Source organism: Chiloscyllium plagiosum, chromosome 38, assembly GCF_004010195.1.
Source record: "Chiloscyllium plagiosum isolate BGI_BamShark_2017 chromosome 38, ASM401019v2, whole genome shotgun sequence".
In the NCBI taxonomy this organism is placed as follows: domain Eukaryota; kingdom Metazoa; phylum Chordata; class Chondrichthyes; order Orectolobiformes; family Hemiscylliidae; genus Chiloscyllium; species Chiloscyllium plagiosum.
In genome coordinates, this window is record NC_057747.1 from 23073798 (window position 1) to 23091097 (window position 17300).

A 17300-nucleotide genomic window follows, 5' to 3' on the forward strand; every position below is an offset into this window, starting at 1 on the left:
CGTAGTTGGGGAGTAAGTCCCAAGGCCTCGCAGTGTAGGAGCCGGAGCCGCTTCTAACAAACAAACCTCTCAGCAGCCTCGGTCCCTTTCGGATTCTTTTTACCGAAACGTCCCGTTTTGAGCCTCGGGTCCAACGATAAAACTGCAGCCGTTACCCGGGACAACGGAGCGCCCCTAAACTCGTCAGATGGGTTCCCCTAAACTCGTCAGTTTAACCAACCCAACACCATAATGCGATGTTTAAAAATTGGCGGCTTCATCTTTTAACAACACGTACGTCGTTAGCTTTGCTCATACTGTCAAGTTGTGGCGATATACATGTTCACAGCGCCTCTCGATGGCCGGAGGTCACATTGACCGCTGTCGCCTCGCAGCGCCCCCGATGGCCGGAGGTCACATTGACCGCTGTCGCCTCGCAGCGCCCCCGATGGCTCAAGGTCATATTAACCGTTGTGGCCTCGCAGCGCCCCCTATGGCCAGCGGTCGAACTGACCGTTGCGGCCTCGCAGCGCCCCCCGATGGTCGGAGGTCGTGTCTATCGGTGGAGCGCGGGCATGAGCGCCCCCGCGAGCCTCGGAGGTCAGCTGGCGGGGCGGCGTTGTCCTTGAGCGCCCCCCGATGCTCGGAGGTTGCGTTGGCCGAGGACCCGCGGAGAATGTGAGAGACTGCACGTCCAGGAGGTGGGGGATGGGATGGGGTGGGAAAGGAGGGACAAGGCGGGCTTTGGGAAGGAGGCCACGGGGTTTGAAGCTAGAGGAGGCCCCAATGAGGGAGGAGGAGGCGGATTGAGGCGCAGAGGAAAGGCCGAGGTAGGAATTTGGCTTCACCCCCTCCCCCCAGACGACATCAATTACAAAACTGTCAGAAAATACCATTAGGAGATGGAATAAGTATATACATATTTTTACAGTAATCATGGAAAGTTGAGAGATCATCTGTCAATTTACATTTTGATTTAGTTGTTTCTCACTCAGTTTTTGAAATGCTAATTTTTTCTTCCAGACTTTTTTTTTGTCCTAATCTCAAAGCAGGTTCTGAATCCTTCACTTCTAATCCTGAATACACATGCAATTTCAGATCCAGAGGCTCACTGCAGCACATTCACAGAATCCCCCACAGTGTGGGAAGCAGGCTATTCGGCCCATTGAGTCCACTCTGACCCTCCAAGGTGCATCCCACCCAGACACACCTCCCCCTACCCCTATCCCTGTCATCCCACCTTTCCCATGACTGATCGACCTAACCTGCACGTACAAATCATAGAGACGTACAGCACGGAAACAGACTAGATTAGATTACCTACAGTGCGGAAACAGGCCCTTCGGCCCAACGAGTCCACACCGACCCGCTGAAGCGCAACCCAGACCCACTCCCCTACATTTACCCCTTCACCTAACACTTCTGGTAATTTAGCATGGCCAATTCACCTGATCTGCACATTTTTGGACTGTGGGAGGAAACCCACGCAGACACGGGGAGAAGGTGCAAACTCCACACAGGCAGTCACCTGAGGCCGGAACTGAACCTGGGTCTCTAGCGCTGTGAGGCAGCAGTGCTAACCACCGTGCCGCCCTTCGGTACAACCCGTCCATGCCGACCAGATATCCCAACCCAATCTAGTCCCACTTGCCAGCACCTGACCCATATCCCTCTAAACCCTTCCTATTCATATACCCATCCAGATGCCTTTTGAATGTTGCAGCTCATTCCATACATGTACCACCCTCTGAGTGAAAACATTGCCCCTTAGGTCTCTTTTATATCTTTCCCCTCTCACCCTAAACCTATGCCCTCTAGTTCTGGACTCCCCCACCCCAGGGAAAAGACTTTGTCTATTTATCCTATCCATGCCCCTCATGACTTTATAAACCTCTATTAAGTCACCCCTCAGCCTGTGACACTCCAAGGAAAACAGCCCTAGCCTAGTCATAGAGATGTACAGCATGGAAGCAGACCCTGCAGTTCAACTCTTCCATGTCAACCGGATATCTGAACCTAATCTAGTCCCATTTACCAGCAGTTGGTATCCCTCTAAACCCTTCCTATTGATACACTCATCCAGATGCCTTTTAAATGTTGTAACTGTACCAGCCTCCACAACTTCCTTTGGCAGCTCATTCCAAACACGCACCACCCTGTTCATGAAAAAGTTGTCCCTTAGGACCTTTTTAAATCTTTCCCCTCTCACCCTAAACCTACACTGTCTCATTTTGGACTCCCCCCTATCCGAGGGAAAAGGTCTTGATTATTCGCATTATCCTTGCCCCTCATGATTTTATAAACTTTTATACTGTGGGAGAAAACCAGAACACCCAGGAGAAATCCGCACAGATGTGGGGAGAATGGTGACTGTGTGGAGTTTGCACAATCAAAGCCAGGTCCCTGGCACTATGAAGCAGCTAAGCCAATGTGCCAACTAAAATAGAATACCCTTTGTGCCATACAGAGTTATGCTGCCACTGAAAAATTTATATTCTGGCCTGAGGATGACTTCTCTGTCCCATTGACAAGATTTCCATATCCCACGGGTAGTAATTTGGCTGCACATGCACCCACCACCTCCACTCAACATCAATGACAAAACTGCCAAAAAAATACCATTATGAGATGGAATAAGTGTATACCCTGTACACGTATTTTTGTCACCACTCTGATGTGCAAGCTACCTTACAAAAATAAACCTATATCTTGTTTCTGAACACTGGGCTAAATTCTTCAGTTTGTGCAGGCATTTGGAATTCATGAATATTTGTGAAGCAATCATGGAGTGTTACAAAAGATCTTCAGCTGTGATATTGTTTAGGGTGAGAGGGGAAAAATTTAAAAGAGACCTAAGGGGCAATCTTTTCACGCAGAGGGTGGTTCCTGTATGGAATGAGCTACCAGAAGAAGTGGTGGAGGCTGGTACAATTGCAGCATTTAACATGTACCTGGATGAGTATGTGAATGGAAGGGTTTAGAGGGATATGGGCCAAGTGCTGGTAAATGGGACTAACCTAATATCTGGTCGGCATAGACAAGTTGGACTGAAGGGTCTGTTTCCATGCTGTACCTCTCTATGATTCTATGTGAATCTAGAATGAAGAGGGGATCTATCAAGTGATAGATCCAATGGCAAAGTCAGGAGATGGAGTAGGAGTGTAAGAAATAAGAGCATGAATAGGCTATTTGGTCCCTCAAGGAATAGAAAGTGAGGACTGCAGATGCTGGAGAGTCAGAGTTGAAAAGTATGGTTCTGAAAAAGCAAAGCAGGTCAGGCAGACCTGAGGGCTTATGCCTAAAACGTTGACTGCCCTGCTTCTCGGATCTGCCTGACCTGTGCTTTTCCAGCGCCACACTTTCCAATTCTAATTGGTCTCTCAAGCCTTCATGGTGAAAGACTTGTTTTGAAACTTTCCTCATGACCCAAAAATCTATCAATCTCAGCCATGAATTTAAAAAAAAAAAATAATTCTTGGTGTTGCTGGCTGGGCTAGTATTTATTGCCCTGAACCTGCTGTGGGTTGACCCACAATGTTATTAGGGTGGGAGTATGTTCTGGACTGAGCTCAATGGGATCGAGAATTCAAGAAGATTTACAATCCCATGAAGAAATGTTTCCTCACCTCAGTGTCTGATCCCTCAGTCTGGCAATATGACATGTTGTACTGGCCTGTCCAGCCTGTCAAATGCTCTGAAGAATTTTCAGTGGGTTCATCTCTTGTTCTTCTAAACCCAAGGGCATATAAGAGTCATTCTAGTCAGTCAGCAGCAGGAAGAGAAAGATTAAGAGTATGGTATGGTAGAAATAAGGATCATGGGCCTAATCACTAATCAGAATGTGAAGTCAGAGGGTAAGAGATCCAGATTCCTGATGCAGTGGGAGGTAGGAATGAATGTGCAGCACATTTTTTTCTTTGCAACAACACTTATTTATTTCTCAGTGACTCATTCTGGTCTTCCTCGTTTGATGTTTCTTGCAGTTCATCATTGTGTGTTATAGCTCACTCAGAGACCAAGTTGCTGTGATAACAAGCATTTTTTCACATGTACGTTGTAGTCTAGAGCAATGAATAATGATGGTGAGAGACTCCAACTTTCTTCCCATTCACATGTCTGACCAGGAAAATCTCCTGCTCTGGCCACCTGCGATTCCGATTTGTTGGAAGGGTTTGCAGGTTGATACTCAGCTTTGGTTCTGTTATTAATGGACCTTCTTTCTTTGACCACCAAACCCTGAGATGCGACTCCAATCTGGAGCTTGTAGCTCAGAGCAGTGATACTATCCACTGTGTCCTGAGACCACCATCATTTAACGCTGCCCCAAAAGAAAAATTTTGTCAAAGATTTCAAGTGAGAATCTGCTGTTCTCAGCTAAATATAAAAAGGTAAGTTTGCCTTATTCTTTACATGTCTGGGCGTTGTTTTTGCTATTCCTTCTGTCTCTGCGAAACATCTGAGAACATTTTTCTGAGTAACATATTTTAAATGCAAAATGTCACCTCTCCAATGGTGCTGACAACATTCTCACAGTTTGCACATTCTCCTCGTGTCTGCGTGGGTTTCCTCCGGGTGCTCCAGTTTCCTCCCACAGTCCAAAGATGTGCAGGTCAGGTGAATTGGCCATGCTAAATTGTCCGTAGTGTTAGGTAAGGGGTAAATGTAGGGGTATGGGTGGGTTGCGCTTCGGCAGGGCGGTGTGGACTTGTTTGGCCGAAGGGCCTGTTTCCACACTGTAAGTAATCTAAGTAATCTAATCTAAATCTAAAACCTTGTGAACTATGGCCAGATCTAAAATTTTGCTTGTCACTAGCCGAAGATGTTGATTGGGTATGAGTTATGTTTCATTGTATACAAACACTATCTCAGTGAAAACTGGGGTCAACCAAGGCTGTTCCGTTGCACCAATTCTCTTTAGTTTCCTCATCGCAATATTGCATCTCCACTCTGGCAAATTACTCATTGACGTGGAGACAGTCTACAGAACAGATGGGAAACTGTTTAACCTACGCCACCTTCAATCCAAAACCATTCCAACCATAGCCAGAGAGCTTCATTAGACAGTTGATACTTGTATATGTACTCACTCAGAAGCCAAGCTCCAGTCTTTGTTGGCTCCCCCTCCGACTTGTGAGAGAAATTGGCTTTTCACTAAACACCCAGAAAACTAATGGCCTTTTCCAACCAGCTTCCATGATAAAACACCTCCCCATATTAATTAACATCAGTGATAAGGTCCTGGAAAATGTGGACCTTTTACAATATCATGGGAGGCTCCTCTCAACAAAGGACACAAGCAACAAAATTAATCTTTGTGTCCAAAGTGCCAGTTATATCTTTGGCTGACTTGGGAAAACAGCGTTTGAGGACAAGGATCTCAAACCATTCCTGATGAAGGGCTTACGCCTGAAACCTCGATTCTCCTGCTCCTCGGATGCAGCCTGACCTGCTGTACTTTTCTAGCACCACACTCTTGACTCTGATCTCCAGCATCTGCAGGCCTCACTTTCTCCAACAAGGATCTCAAACCCAAGGCTAAGATCATGGTTTCCCAGGCGGCATAACCTACAGCTGCCAGTCCAGAGCACTGGAAACATACCAGCAATAGCTTCTTTGTAAGATCCTCCAAATCCAGTGTCAAGAAAGATGGTCCAATAGCACTGACCTCCACAGAATCTATTGAAACAAGGCACTCTGGTTCTGAAGGTACTTCCTCAGAGGAAAGATTATATCTAGATGGATTATATACAGATAATCTCTGAACCAGGAGGTCCAGGTTCAAATCCTACCAGCCCTGGAAGTGTGTCATGACTTATCTGGACAGGTTGATTAAAACTAATTCTAAAGAAGTAGACTGGACTGTAGCTGTTGGGTTTAGAGTAGCAGTGCTGTAATGTGTATCTCTGTAAATAAAAGCTTGTACAAGTGCACAGTTTTACCCTGCACTGGAGATTCAATAACAACCTGGAGCAAATGTGAACGGGGTATGATCGTGTTGGGAGAACTCTAATAAACTTGTTCTGTATCAGGAGACACAAAAAGGCAGGCAGATCTGCAGTGAATTCATAGAGGGAATCATAGAATCCCTACAGAGTGGAAACAGGCCTTTCGGCCCAACAAGTCCACACTGACCCTCTGAAGAGTAACCCACCCAGAACCATTCCCCTACCCTAATATCCTATATTTATCCCGACTAATGCCCCTAACCCACATATTCCTGAACACTATGGGCAATTTAGCACGGTCATTGGTGAATTATGTCAGTTATTTCAGACGCTTCAGTTCTGAAGGACTGATTGTGTTAGAAGTGTATCCTTCACAATAAGATTTCTGTCCATGCCTTGTCCAATTATTCATGCTCTTCACTAGTGCATCAATACCCCAGTTTTTCTTTGGTAAGTGTATTCTAAAGGTATCAATTTTTGCCTTTATAATTGCCCTTACAATTAATTTTGTTCATATCCATTGAACGTGAGCATCACCTTTATGGCCCATTCTTGTTTCCCTTGAGAAGATGGTCAGCTGCCTTTTTGAATGGAGAGGAAAATAAACAAACGCAATACATGAACAGAAAATCTCTGGAAAATACCTCAACCTCCTAAGGTAACTGGGCAGTCATCAGGTTGGCCCCTCCATTGATGCAACTAACCCCCTACGTCCATTTAGACAACACAGTGCCTGTTTGAGAGGGATTTCAACCCACTAACACTTTCAGGATTGGAGAGGAACTTGTAGGTGGCGGTATTCCCATGTATCCATTGCCTTTGTTCTTCTAGAAGGTTTCGAAGGTGCTGTCAAAGGAGCCCTGGTGAATTTCTGCAGTGCATATTGTAAACAGTACACACTGCTGCTACTGAGTGTCATGGTGGAGAGGGTGGATGTCTGTGGATGTGGTGTTAATCAAGCGGGCTAAATTGGCCTAGATGGTGTCAAGCTTCTTGATTGTTGTTGGAGCAACATTCATTCAGGCAAATTGAGGAGTAATCCATTGTAATCACATATCCTACACATTAATGTCAATCGTTTTAGTTGCAGTTCAGTGGTCTTGCATTCCTATATATTCTGAAATATGATCAAAATTTCTTTCACTTTTCAAAAGGTTTGGCTGACTTTCAGATTCACTTCTTTCATTGGCATGGTTATGCTGCAAAATGAATCCTATCCTGAAATATTCTTAAAAGTTGTAATGGACTTTGCCAAAAAAAAATTGTCTTGTGACTTGGCAGAATGGTTGTACAGGTGGCAGTGAGATAATGACAGGAACAGAACCATCGTTGAGGTAACTGAAATGAGAAAAGGATAGAAAAATGAGAAATAGTGCAAATATTCGAGAATGCAAGCGGCATTGCAGAGTAAGAAACAGAGTTAATGTTGTAGGTCAAGGGCCTTTAATCAGAACTTTTCTGACACTAATCTGAAATGTTACCCCTCTCTCTCTCTCTCTATCCCTAGATGCTGCTAAGCCTACTGATTATTTCCATCGTTTTTCTATTTTTAGTTTAGATTTCCAGCATCCATTGTATTTTGCTTTTGTACTGGTCAATGGAATAATGAGTTTATCAAAGGAGAGTGTTGGCCACGTGCGTGCAAGTATATAAAGAGGATAGAAAGTTAGTTGCTTCTATGGAGGGGCCAACCTGATGGTTGCCCAGTTACCTTAGGAGGTTGAGGTATTTTCCAGAGATTTTCTGTACATGTGTTTGTTTCTTTACCTCTCCATTCATTAGTACTAATGATTTAGGTTGGGACTGCAGCATGGATAGGATCAAGATTACTGGACTTCCTTAATTCCTTTCCCATGTCTGCATTATCGGTTGTACAGGTATCCCCTGCTATCCGAAAGCAGAGTATTCCTATGAAACCTTTCATAAGCTGAAATGGCGTAAAGCGAAGAAGCATTAATTTATATAGGAAAGATTTTGCCTTTTCTCGTAAGAGCAAAAATCCTTTTCGGATTTCTTTCAGTTAGCAAAAACAGGTACTAATGTAGGTCTTTCGTAAAAGTGAAGTGGCGTAAAGTGAACTTTTGAAAAGTGAAGGATACCTGTATCAAGGTACTAGTCCTGTGCCAAAATAGCACTGGTGTATCATCAAAGTAATTACTGTACATACTTACATAAAGGTTTTAAGACTACGTTTTTATTCAAAGAGTATGGAATCGCCATTTACACAAGTAGCATTTTGGAACGGTTAAAAGCCATCCCTTCCTATCGCCTTGCTCTCATAGAGCTGCCATGTCAGAGACTGAACCTGCCAATTCCAACCCCAAATGTAGCACAAAAGGTGTCAAAAGAACATATGGGACAGCAGGGACTGAACAACTGCTTTCATTGGTGTGCTGTTGTATGATTCTAACAAGTAAATATGCACCAATTTCAGGGCAAGTTTCACTATAAAAGCAAAAGATGTAGGAGCAGAAGTAGGCGATTCGATCCATCAAGTCTATTCCATCATCCAATGAAATCAGGGCTGATTTTATAATCCTCATCTCCACTTTTCTGCCTTTTCCCTACATTCCTTGATTAAACCTTTGGCTATCTTAATGAGAAAGTGAGGTCTGCAGATGCTGGAGATCAAAGTTGAAACTTTATCTGAACACTCTCCGCTATCTTAATGACCCAGCTTCAACAGCCCTCTGTGGTAAAGGACTCCACAAGTTCACTACTGCCTGGGAGAAGGAATTCCTCCCTACCTCTGTCCTAAGTGGTTAATTGCTAACTCTGAGATTATGCCCACTGGCTCTAGATTCTCTAATAAGTGCAAATAATGTCTATACATCTATTCTTTTGAGCCCCCTAATAATCTTTAATGTTATTTTATGAGGTCCCCTTTCCTTCCTCCAAACTCCAATGAGTTTAGGCGCAACCTACTCAACCTCTCCCCATAAAAAAAACTCTCAATATCTGTGATCAGCCTAGATCTACTGAGAGCCATCTCTGGTCTGCCTCCAATGCCAGTATATCTTTCCTTAGATAAGGGGACCAAAACTATTGACAGTAATCTAGCTGTGATTTGCCCAGTGCCTTGTATAGTCTCAGCAAGACTTCCCTATTTTTATATTCCATTTCCCTTCCATGTTACCTGCTGAACCTACATGCTATGTTTCTGTGATTTTTGCATTAGCACTCCCAAATTCCTCTACGCTGCAGCTTTCTGTGCACACTCTCCATTTAAATAATATTCAGCTCCTCTATCCTTCCTATCACATTAAAGCATCGATCAGGTTTTTAGTCACTTAACCTGTTTATTTTCCTCTGTAAACTCTTTGTCATTCTCACACTTCGCTTTCCCACCCACTTTTTTGTCACCTGCAAACTTGGAGATGGTGTATTCACTTTTGTCACCCAGATCATTAATAATAATTAAGTAATTAATTGTTGGCACATCACTATTTATAAGTTCCATCCTGATGATGCCTCCTTAACCCAACACTCTATCTTCACAGTCTGTCAATTCTCTTTCCATGTTAATGTATTACCCCGATACAAAGTGTTCTTAAGTAGCCTTGTGTGTGGTACCTTATCGAATAATTTTTGGAAGAATATTGTATCAACTGCTCCCCCTTTATCTATCTTATTTGTTATCTTCTCAAATAATTTTAATAAATTAGTCAGGCATGATTTTTCCTTCATGAAAGCCATGTTGACTCTGTTTGACTTTATATTTGCTGGAAAAGCGCAGCAGGTCAGGCAGCATCCAAGGAGCAGGAGAATCGACGTTTCGGGCATGAGCCCTTCTTCAGGAATGAACAGCTCTGATCTCCAGCATCTGCAGTCCTCACTTTTTCCTTTGACTTTAAGTATAGTGAGTTTTGAGAAGGTTTGTAGAGTGGGTTGAGGTTTTGGATGTAGGTTTGCTTGCTGAGCAACAAGGTTCATTTCCAGATGCTTCGTCACCCTACTAGGTAGCATCTTCAGTGGGCCTCAAGTGAAGCTTCACCTGAGACCCACTGAAGATGTTATCTAGTAGGGTGACAAAACATCTGGAAATGAACCTTGCTGCTCAGCGAGCAAACCTACATCCATGACTTTATGCATTTCTAAATGTACTGCTCTGTATATCTTTTATAATGGCTTCAAATAAAATTAACATTTTCCCAATTACAAATGTTAACTGCCCTGGTCTACAGTAACCTGTCTTTTCATTTGTCTTCTATTTTTAATAAGGATGTTACATTGGCAGTTTTCCAATGATTTGGGAGTTTTCCAGAATCTGAGGATTCTGGGAAGCTTGTTACCAGTGTATTCACTAGTAGCTACTTCCTTTAATATCTTAGGATGCAACCCTTCACATCCAGGGATCTTTATCAGCCTTTAGCCCCATTAGTGTCTCTAATACATTTTGCTACAGTGATAATTATTGTCTTTATTTCCTTCCAGAGGCAGAATAGTTTGTGGCTTTTTTTCCCCCTGAAGCATCAGAGGCCTTATAGAACTTTACAAAATCATGAGGGTCATAGGTAGGATGAATAGCCAAGGTCATTTTCCCAGGGCCGGGGAGTCCAAAGCTAGAGGACATTGGTTTAAGATGAGGAGAGAGATTTAAAAAGGAGCAACATGTTCATGCACAGGGTGGTGCATGAATGGAATGAGCTGGCAAAGGAAATGGTAGAGGTGGGTACAAAGACAACATTTAAAAGGCATCTCGATGGGTACGTGAATTGGAAGGGTTTAGAGGGGTATGGGCCAAATTCTGGCAAATGGGACTCGATTATTTTAGAATATCTGGTCAGCATGGTTAAGTTAACCAAGAAGTCTGTTTCCACATTAAACAACTCTTATGACTTTTTAGCTTATCTTGTCTTATAAGCTGATGCAGTACTATCATTTACTCCTTTGGTTATTCATGGTTAATTTATCCATTCTTAGAGTGCTTCTCCTCTCTGGGATAAATTTTAATGTGAGTCAGGAACTATATTTTTAAGCATCTGCCATTGTTGGTCAACTGTCTTTTCTGATGTACTCCTTTCCAGTCCCCATCAGCAAATTTGCCATCATTTCTTTGTAATGACTCTTATTTAAGTTTAGTACAACTGTTTCCAGCCCATGTTTCTCATACTCAAACACACACTCACTGTTACGTGATGTCACCGGTGGGTGGGTGAGTCACCAAGAGTTTTGTTTTATTTGTCTGAAGAGCGGAGAGGGACTAATGCATGAGGTATGTGAAAAATGAATAGATATCCAGCCTAAAGTCAGTAGTCAACTTTTATGTGTCTGTTTGACTGATTATCTGTTACTTAGGTAAATGAACATACGAATTCAGAGAAGTCAGCTATTTGGCCCCTCAAACCTGTTTCATTATTCAGTAAGATCATGGATGCTAACTTTCACTCCCTCATTTGTAAAGATTATACCTACTCTGCCTTAATTCTGCATATATGGCAGTAATGTGAAATACTTTAGAACTCTTAATAAACTCCCCTTCCACTGAGACACAGATCTTTGAGTTTAAACCATTCCAAAGACTTGAGCATGTAAGCCAGGAGGATGTTTCCATATTGGACTAGGTGGGAGTCTCCCCAGTGAACTGGCCAGGATTTATTTTTCTTAGTTAAGTCCTTCCATGCTTCATTACCTCCTCTCTCGGTAACCTCCTTCTGTTCTACAACACACTGCGAGCTGTGCATTAATATGGTTCTGAGGTGGTGCTCCTTTCCTTGGTCAGTCCATTTGCTGTCTAAGTCCTAAACTCAGGAAATTCCTCCCTTAACCTTGCAAGCTCTCTTCTCATTAAAGTGTGATGTAAAACCTATCTCATTAACCCATGATTTGGTCACATGCCCTGACATCTCCTTTGGTTCAGTTCTTTGTGGCTAATTGCATTCATGTGAAATGATTTGGAAGGTTTTACTATCTTAAAGTTGCTACAGAAGTACAAGTTGTTACTTATTATTGGTTTTGATCTCTGGTGCATGTCCAGGTAAACGAGTACTAGTACGTGATTCTGACTAGTTAACTAGAAGCTACCCATGACTAATGGGAATTGCAGGTGATGCCATGCTTTAGTTTTAACTTCAGAACCATTTTAATTTGAGGTCAACACGCCCTTTTCCCTAAAACGCTTGGCCCAGCTTCACTTATCGTTGATCAGTATCACGTCCACCATCTCAAAGATCATTTGGAATGAACTATAAATATTGGCTTTGTCAGAAACTCCTATGTAAATTTTAAACAATATAAGCTGCAAACTTCCATGTCTAATGCATACTCCAGAATACAGAATGTTAGTTACACCTGATTTACTAATGGTAATTCAAGGTTAAGTTGCTATTTTGCACAAACTGCTCATCGAATCTTCCTATCATTGCACGTGAAGTAGATTTGGTTAGTCTTTGACCTGTGTCAATCTCTTGGATACTTGATTAATTAAGCACATAACCCTACAATCCTCCAAGAAGGTCCTATCCCTCTCTTGGTTTCTCTAACTATCAGATCACCTTTGGTATGCTCACTGTAAGTCAAGTGATACACTGTTTACATAATTGAATTATTAGTAGTGGCTGGTACAGGCCAACTTATGTGGCAGTTGGCTTAGAGAAATTGTCAATTGGGGGAACGTGCTTTTCAATAGACAATAGGTGCAGGAGTAGGCCATTCAGCCCTTCGAGCCTGCACCGCCATTCAATATAATCATGGCTGATCATTCCTAATCAGTATCCTGTTCCTGCCTTATCTCCATAACCCTTGATTCCACTATCTTTGAGAGCTCTATCCAACTCTTTCTTAAATGAATCCAGAGACTGGGCCTCCACTGCCCCCTGTGGCAGAGTATTCCACACAGCCACCACTTTCTGGGTGAAGAAGTTTCTCCTGAACTCTGTCCTAAATGGTCTACCCCATATTTTTAAGCTGTGTCCTCTGGTTCGGCACTCACCCATCAGTGGAAATATGTTTCCTACTGCCAGAGTGTCCAATCCTTTCATAATCTTATACGTCTCAATCAGATCCCCTCTCAATCTTCGAAACTCAAGGGTATACAAGCCCAGTCGCTTCAGTCTTTCAGTGTAAGGTAATCCTTCCATTCCAGGAATTGACCTCGTGAACCTACGCTGCACTCCCTCAATAGCCAGAATGTCTTTTCTCAAATTTGGAGACCAGAACTGCACACAGTACTCCAGGTGTGGTCTCACCAGGGCCCTTTACAGCTGCAGAAGCACCTCTTTGCTTCTATACTCAATTCCTCTTGTTATGAAGGCCAGCATGCTATTAGCCTTCTTCACTACCTGCTGTACCTGCATGCTTGCCTTCATTGACTGGTGTACAAGAACACCCAGATCTCTCTGTACTGCCCCTTTACATAATTTTAGGTTTTGGGTGAGATTCATCCACTATTTTAATAGTTTTACATCGATAATGGAGAGCGACTGCAGTATGGCTGTGTGTTATGTGTACTTGTTTTTAATGTATTAGTTAGTATAGATGTGAATAGTTCAGTGCCCTGAACAATGAATGCCCTGTGAGTTGCACAGTACCCTGTGTAACTGGCCCAGTCCTCAAACAGTTTTGCTTTCTGTTTATTGCTTTGTGCTTTCTGCTCCAAAGCCAATTTTCAGCAGCATAACCTAATCTGTGGTTGGTTCCACGTAGCTCTGATAGGTTTACAACCTAATTTGAAGCATCTCACTGAATACCTCGTGGAAATCTGGCAGCACGGTGGCTCAGTGGTTAGTACTGCTGCCTCACAGTGCTAGGGACCTAGATTTGAGTCCCACCTCGGGCAACTGTCTGTGTGCGTTTCCTCCCACAATCCAAAGATGTGCAGGTTAGGTGAGTTGGCCACGTTAAACTGCTCATGGTGTTAGGTGCGTTAGTCAGGGGTAAATATAGGTTAGGGGAATGGGTCTGGGTGGGTTACTCTTCGGAGGGTCGGTGTGGACTTGTTGGGCCAAAGGGCCTGTTTCCACACTGTAGGGAATCTAATCTAAAACAATTTCAAATAATATTTACCAGATTTATCAACTTAAATTACCTTTGGAAAGAAGTAACAATTGTGTAATACACAACTTCATGTTGCTCTGTCAGCATTGACTGTTTTCTGAGATTTAATTTATGAACAGTCCCTTAAACACTTATGAACATTTTCCTGACTGTTGGGCTAGAATTCTTCAGTTTGTGCTTCATTTTTTTTCAAAGAATATTGGTCTCATGTTCATGGTCTTCCTGTTTTCTTAGAGTACGTCTTCAAAATATTTATCAGACCTCAACCAGTAGACTTTGTCTGCTCCATTTCTGGCTTCCTGAAGGATTCTAGAATATGCCTCTTGTTCCTTGTACTGTGTGTTAATGTTTTCATTACATGTACAGTACTGATATTTACATATGCTGCAGATTTCTGGGCTGAAGTACTTGAGTTTATGTTCAAGTTAATGTTTGAAGGCTGAATAATTAATAATGCTGCTATTTCTTGATTCTTAATATGTATTTCTACATATCCCTTGGTAGGCCCTTTTTTAAAAAAAATGTTTCTCATTGCATGCATTCAAAGTCTCAGGATACCCCAGCTGTTGTGTTGCTCAGAGGCAAGAAGGTTGAGCTGAGGAATCCAAACATGCAATAATTCAGTAATGAAATATAACTGACTTGCCTGACCAAATCAAATTGTTATTGCCCATTGACGTCTCAAAGGAACTCTAAAAACAGAAGATTCGTGTGATGGGCAACCTGTTTGTGACATAATTTCAACTGACCCCATTTATGTAGATATAACATGATGATGTTAAGTTGGAAATCCAATATCATCCAGCTATCTCCCTCAGCCCAGAAGGGTGTATACGAAGGAATTCCAACAGGACTTCAAAAAAATTTAATAAGCTGCTGAAGCTGTCAAAAAAACAATCAACTGTAAAATTTTCATTGACTAACTTTATTGATTGAGTTTTTTTGAAGAAGTAATGAAGGGATTAATGAGAGCAGAGCAGTGGATGTGATTTATATGGACTTCAGTAAGGCAGTCGATAAGGTTCCTCATGGTAGACTGGTTAGCAAGGTTAGATCTCATGGAGTACAGGGAGAACTAGCCATTTGGATACAGAACTGGTTTGAAGTTAGAAGACAGAGGATGGTGATGGAGGGTTTCAGACTGGAAACCTGTGACCAGTGGTGTGCCACAAGGTTAGCGCTGGGTCCACCACTTTTCATCCTTTATATAAATGATTTGGTTGTGAATGTAGGAGGTATAGTTAGTAAGTTTGCAGGTGACACCAAAATTGGAGGTGTAGTGGACAGTGAAGAAGATTACCTCAGATTACAACAGGATCTTGATCATATGGGCCAATGGGCTGAGGAGTGGCAGATGGAGTTTAATTTAGATAAATGTGAGATGCTACATTTTGGAAAGGCAAATCAGGGCAGGACTTAATGGTAAGGTCCTAGGGAGTGTTGCTGAACAAAGAGACCTTGGAATGGAGGTTCATATCTCCTTGAAAGTGGAGTCACAGGTTGTTTGGATGGTGAAGAAGGCGTTTGGTATGCTTGCCTTTATTGGTCAGTGCATTGAGTATACGAGTTAGGAGGTCATGCTGCCGCTGTACAGGACATTGGTTAGGCCACTTTTGAAATACTATATTCAATTCTGATCTCCCTGCTATAGAAAGATGTGAAACTTGAAAGGATCTGGAAAAGATTTATTAGGATGTTGCTAGAGTTGGAGACCTATAGCGAGAGGCTGAATAGACCGGGGCTATATTCCCTGGAGCGTTGGAGGCTGAGGGATGACCTTATAGAAGTTTGTAAAATCTAAGGGGCATAATAGGGTCAATAGCCAAGGTCTTTTCCCCAGGACAGGCGAATCTGAAACTAGAGGGTATAGGTTTAAGGTGAGGGGGGAAAGATTTAAAAGGACCTGAGGGGTAACCTTTCCATCCAGAGGGTGATGCATGTATGGAAATGAGTTGCCAGAGGAAGTCATGTCTAGATTAGATTACCTACAGTGTGGAAACAGGCCCCCCGGCCCAACAAGTCCATACTGACCCGCCGAAGTGCAACCCACCAAGATCCACTCCCCCACAATCACTCCTTCACCTAACACTAGGGGCAATTTAGCATAGCCAATTCACCTAACCTGCACGTTTTTGGACTGTGGGAGGAAACCGGAGCACCCGGAGGAAACTCAAGCAGATACGGGGAGAATGTGCAAACTCCACACAGTCAGTCACCTGAGGCGGGAATTGATCCCGGGTCTCTGGCGTTGTGAGGCAGCAGTGCTAACCACTGTGCCACCGTGCCGCCCATGTAGGTGGGTACAATTACAATATTCAAAAGGCTTCTTGATGGGCATCTGAATAGGAAAGGTTAAGGGGGATATGGGTCAAATGCTTGCAAATGGGACTAGATTAATTTGAATGTCTGGTCGGTGTAGATGAAATGGACAGGAGGGTCTATTTCCATGCTGTCCAGCTTTATGACCGTAAGTAGTCAATGCTGGATCATGAGATGTAAAAGTAGAAATGGGCCATTCAGCCCATCGAGTCTACTGCCATTCACTGTGATCATGGCTGATCTGATAATCCTCAACTCCACATCCCTGCCTTTCTCCCCCCACTGTTGCTACCCCTTCATGATTAGAAATCTGTCTACTCAGTCTTAAATATACGTAATAACCCAGCTTCTATTGTCTCTGGGTGAGGAATTCATACAATTAATTAACTTCTGAGAGAAGAAATTCCTCCTCATCTCTGGCTTATGGGGGAAAGAACCTCTCATTATCGACATTCTTAACCTCATGTAAGAATCTTGTTAGAACATTGGGTGGGCCACTTTTGGAATACTGCATTCAGTTCTGGTCTCACTGCTATAGAAAATATGCTGTTCAACTTTAAAGGCTTCAGAGAAGATTTACAAGGATGTTGCCGGGGTTGGAGCTAAAGGGAGAGGCTGAATAGGCTGGGGCTATTTTCCCTGGATCGGAGGCTGAGGAGTGACCTTGTGGAAGTTTATAAAATCATGAGGAGAATGGGTAGGGTGAATAGACAAGGTCATTTTCCCAGGATTGGAGAGATCAAAACTAGAGGGCATAGGTTTAAGGTGAGAGGGGAAAGATATAAAAATGACTTAAAGGGCAATGTTTTCACACAGATGGTGGTGCATGTATGGAATGAGTTGCCAGAGGAAGTGGGCAAAAGTGAGGACTGTAGATGCTGAGATCAGAGTCTAGATTATTGTGGTGCTGGAAAAGCACAGCAGGTCAGGCAGCAACCGAGGAGCAGGAAAATCAACGTTTCGGGCAAAAGCCCTTCGTCAGGCTTTTTGCCCGAAACATCGATTTTCCTGCTCCTCAGTTGCTGCCTGACCTGCTGTACTTTTCCAGCACCACTCTATGCC

The 17300-nt window shown here is 43.0% G+C and overlaps 2 protein-coding genes across 6 annotated transcripts in view; one reads left to right on the top strand and one right to left on the bottom strand.

Moving 5' to 3' along the window:
* nudt13 (nudix (nucleoside diphosphate linked moiety X)-type motif 13) overlaps window positions 1-291 on the bottom strand; it is a 17476-nt gene extending 17185 nt beyond the window's left edge. Inside the window, exon 1 of one of the 2 annotated variants that reach the window (XM_043679111.1) lies at window positions 67-291. The gene's annotated coding sequence lies outside the window, so the exon portion shown is untranslated. The remainder of the gene's footprint in view (window positions 1-66) is intronic. The other variant, XM_043679114.1, reaches the window with a different exon arrangement.
* Window positions 292-677: 386 nt separating this feature from the next.
* The window catches only part of LOC122541907 (prolyl 4-hydroxylase subunit alpha-1-like), an 81516-nt gene continuing 64893 nt past the window's right edge, over window positions 678-17300 (top strand). For all 4 annotated transcript variants that reach the window (XM_043679106.1, XM_043679108.1, XM_043679107.1 and 1 more), the window contains exon 1: window positions 678-809. In XM_043679106.1, the coding sequence (XP_043535041.1) occupies window positions 693-809 (117 nt within the window). In that variant the 5' untranslated portion in view covers window positions 678-692. The remainder of the gene's footprint in view (window positions 810-17300) is intronic.